At 50.4% G+C, this 4,531-nt stretch overlaps 1 protein-coding gene across 1 annotated transcript in view; it reads left to right on the forward strand.

Moving 5' to 3' along the window:
- The first annotated feature begins 1,671 nt into the window (after positions 1-1,671).
- LOC125486118 (fibroblast growth factor receptor-like) overlaps positions 1,672-4,531 on the forward strand; it is a 24,012-nt gene continuing 21,152 nt past the window's right edge. Inside the window, exon 1 of the mRNA XM_048612321.1 lies at positions 1,672-1,858. Coding sequence (XP_048468278.1) covers positions 1,672-1,858 — 187 coding nt within the window. The remainder of the gene's footprint in view (positions 1,859-4,531) is intronic.

The following is a 4,531-nucleotide window of genomic DNA, read 5'->3' on the forward strand; positions in this document are numbered from 1 at the left end:
TCTGCACATCTTTGGACTGTGGGTGGAAACCCACGCAGACATGGGAAGAATATGCAATTTCCACACAGACAGTCACCTGAGGGTGGAATTGAACCTGGGTCCCTGGTGCTGTGAGGCAGCAATGCTAACCACTGAGCCACCGCTATGAGCCCTGACAATATTCTGGGAACAGTGCTAAAGACTTGTGCTCCAGAACTAGCCACTCCCTAAGCCAAGCTGTTCCAGTACAGTTACAACACTGGTATCTACCCGACAATGTGAAACACTGCCCAGGTATGTCCTGTACCTAAAAAGCGGGACAAATGCAACCCGGCCAATTACCGCCCCATCAGTCTCCTCTCGATCATCAGTAAAGTGATGGAAGGTGTCAGTAACAGTGCTATCAAGCAGTACCTGCTCAGCAATAACCTGCTCAGTGACGCCCAGTTTGGGTTCCGCCAGGGCCACTCAGCTCCTGACCTCATTACAGCCTTGGTTCAAACATGGACAAAAGAGCTGAATTCCAGAGGGAGGTGAGAGTGACTGTATTTGATGTCGAGGCTGCATTCGACGAAGTGTGGCATCAAGGAGCCCTGGCAAAGCTGGAATCAAAAGGAATAAGGGGGAAAACTCTCTGCTGGTTGGAGTCATACCCGACACATAGGAAGATGGTCGTGGTTGTTGGAGGTCGCTCATCTCAGCTCCAGGACATCCCTGCAGGAGTTCCTCAGGATAGTGTCCTAGGCCCAAACATCTTCAGCTGCTTCATCAATGACTTCCCTCCATCATAAGGTCAGAAATGGGGATGTTCGCCAATAATTACACAATGTGAACATTTGCATCTCCTCAGATACTGAAGCAGTCCATGTTCACATGCAACAAGATCTGGACAATATCGCTGACAAGTGGCAAGTAACATTTCTGCCACACAAATGCTAAGCCATTACTATCTCCAATAAGAGACAATCTAATCATTGCCCCTTCTTTTTAAAGGTGTTATTGTCACTCGATCCTCCACTATCAACATCCTGCAGGTTATCATTGACCAGAAACTGAACTGGACTCACCACATAAACACAGTGGCTACAAGAGCAGGTCAGAGGCTAGGAATACTGCAGCAAGTAACTCACCTCCTGACTCCCCAGAGCCGAGCTGCATTCCACAAGGCACAAGTGAGCAGTGTGATGGAATACTCATCATGTGCGTAGCTCCAACAACACACAAAAAGCTTGACAGAGGACAAAGCAACCAACTTGATTGGCACTACATCGACAAGCACCCACTCCCTCCACCACCGACTCTCAGTAGCAGCAGTGTGTACTATCTACAAGATACACTGCAGAAATTCACCAAAGATCCTCAGGCAGCACCTTCCAAACCCACGACCACGTCCATCTAGAAGGACAAGGGCAGCAGAACATGGAACGCCAACACCGCAAGTTCCCCTCCAAGTTCACTCACCATCCTGACTTGGAAATATATCACCATTCCTTCCCTGTCACTCAGTCAATATCCTGGAATTCCCTCCCTAATGGCACTGTGGGTCAGCCCATAGAACAAGGATTACAGCCGTTCAAGAAGGGAGCTCACCATCACCTTCTCAAGGACAACTAGGGACGGGCAATAAATGCTGGCTTAGCCAGAGACGCCCGCATCCCAGGAATTAATAAGCGCAAATTTGACAAGGAAACCATGGCAGCCTTTTGGGTGGTGGAGTCAGATGGGGCAGATTTTTTGGAGTGCCCACTTTCCTATCCAACACTTTGCCATTGTCCTCATCTCCTTGCTGCAAGCTGTTGTTGCTTCCATGGTGTGACCATACCAACACTCTGTTCCGCCAGTCTCTGGCCATGGAGGATCCTGACCGATCAGAGACAAGGTGAAAAACCAGGGCTAAACTGTGTCCTCCCGAGAGATTTTGAATATGAGCCAGCATTTCACACCACGCAACTAACAAACTGCATTGTTCACAAAAGCCCACAGACACCTTGCTTGACTCGTTGAGCTGGCCAAGGAGCTGTTATAATGTACAGCTCAGATAACCACAGGACATGTACTGAAAGGAAATGGTCAGACAGTCAGAGAGTGGCTCACTTGGGCTGCATGAGATCACAGAGACAGCCCAGAGAGAGGGCAAGAGTCAGAGAGAGATAGAGAGACACTGAGACAGCAAAACAAAGGGAGAAGTACCCAGGGAAGAAGAGAGAGATAAGGAGAGAGAACAGGGTAAGGAATAGAGGGAGTGAGTGTGGAACAGTGCGGTGGACAGAGGGACAGAACGATAACAAACGGGCTTAATATAAAGATAGAGAAAGAGACGGTGACAGGGAGAGGAAGAGATAATGAGATAAGACCAAGAGAAACATACAGAGAGAACAAAAGAGAAAAAACAGGTAAAGGGACTAGACAAGAGACGGAAACACAAGTTGAGAAAAAGAGAGAGAAGGAGACAGAGAGTGAACAGAAAAACAGAGTGAGAGAGAGCCTCTGCTTCCAATCAGAGGAGGAACATTGGAAACGGTATCCAACAAGTCCGCTTATCAGTGTCACTGATCGAAGGACATCTTAACACCCTGGGTAAGAAGTGATGACATTTTATTCCCACACGCACTCTCTTCATACTCAGGAGGAAGGATTATAATTTCCCTTTTAATTTTGCTTCAATGGTGTCCTGCACAAAACACACCAACAGCTTTTGATTTGTCGTCAGTATTTCAGTTTATTCAAAAATGTCTGCAGAACATTCATCAAATATGCTTCGGATTGATCACTCTTCCTCCAGAATGTTGAAAGGCAGTGTCTGTGGGACTGTACCCCAATGAGAGTCAGTGACTGTGGGACTGTACCCCAGTGAGAGTCAGTGTGTGCGCGACTGTACCCCAGTGAGAGTCAGTGTCTGTGTGTCTGTACCCCAGTGAGAGTCAGTGTGTGTGTCTGTACCCCAGTGAGAGTCAGTGTGTGTGGGACTGTACCCCAGTGAGAGTCAGTGTGTGTGTGTCTGTACCCCAGTGAGAGTCAGTGTCTGTGGGACTGTACCCCAGTGAGAGTCAGTGTGTGAGGGACTGTACCCCAGTGAGAGTCAGTGTGTGTGGGTCTGTACCCCAGTGAGAGTCAGTGTTTGTGGGACTGTACCCCAGTGAGAGTCAGTGTGTGTGGGACTGTACCCCAGTGAGAGACAGTGTGTGTGTGGGACTGTACCCCAGTGAGAGTCAGTGTGGGTGGGACTGTATCCCAGTGAGAGTCAGTGTGTGTGGGTCTGTACCCCAGTGAGAGTCAGTGTGTGTGGGTCTGTACCCCAGTGAGAGTGTGACTGTACCCCAGTGAGAGTCAGTGTGCGTGGGACTGTACCCCGTTCAGAGTCAGTGTGTGTGGGACTGTGCTCCTGTGAGAGTCAGTGTGTGTGGGAGCTGTACCCCAGTGAGAGTCAGTGTGTGTGGGACTGTACCCCGTTCAGAGTCAGTGTGTGTGGGACTGTGCTCCAGTGAGAGTCAGTGTGTGTGGGACTGTAACCCAGTGAGAGTCAGTGCGTGTTGGAGCTGTACCCCAGTGACAGTCAGTGGGTGTGGGTCTGAACGCCAGTGAGAGTCAGTGTGTGAGGGACTGTACCCCAGTGAGAGTCAGTGTGTGTGGGAGCTGCATCCCAGTGAGAGTCAGTGTGTGTGGGAGCTGCATCCCAGTGAAAGTCAGTGTGTGTGAGACTGTACCCCAGTGAGATTCACTGTATGCATGGGACTGTACCCCAGTGAGAGTCAGTCTGTGTGCTTCTGTACCCCAGTGAGAGTCAGTGTGTGTGGGACTGCACCCCAGTGAGAGTCAGTTTGTGTGGGAGCTGTACCCCAGTGAGAGTCAGTGTGTGTGGGAGATATACCCCAGTAAGAGTCACTGTGTGTGGGACTGTATCCCAAGGAGAGTCAGTGTGTGTGTGTCTGTACCCCAGTGAGAGTCAGTGTGTGTGGGACACTACCCCAATGAGAGTCAGTGTGTGTGGGACTGTACCCCAGTGAGAGTCAGTGTGTGTGTGTCTGTACCCCAGTGAGAGTCAGTGTGTGTGGGACACTACCCCAGTGAGAGTCAGTGTGTGTGGGATTATACCCCATTGAGAGTCAGTGTGTGTGTGGCAGATGAACCCCAGTGAGAGTCAGTGTTTGTGCGACTGTATTCCAGGGAGTGTCAGTGTGTGTGGGACTCTACCCCAGGGAGTGTCAGTGTGTGTGGGAGATGTTCTCGAGTGAGAGTCAGTGTGTGTGGGTCTGGACCCAAGTGAGAGTCAGTGTGTGTGGGACTGTGCTCCAGTGAGCATCTGTGTGTGTGAGTCTGCACCCCAGTGAGAGTCGGTGTGTGGGACTGTACCCCAGTGAGAGTCAGTGTGTGTGGGACTGTACTCCAGTGAGAGTCAGTGTGTGTGTGAGTCTGCACACCAGTGAGAGTCAGTGTGTGTGGGAGATGTTCTCAAGTGAGAGTCAGTGTGTGTGGGTCTGGACCCAAGTGAGAGTCAGTGTGTGTGGGACTGTACCCCAGTGAGAGTCAGTGTGTGTGGGACTGTACCCCAGTG

This window comes from Rhincodon typus, chromosome 26 (genome assembly GCF_021869965.1).
Source record: "Rhincodon typus isolate 14 chromosome 26, sRhiTyp1.1, whole genome shotgun sequence".
Lineage (NCBI taxonomy): Eukaryota > Metazoa > Chordata > Chondrichthyes > Orectolobiformes > Rhincodontidae > Rhincodon > Rhincodon typus.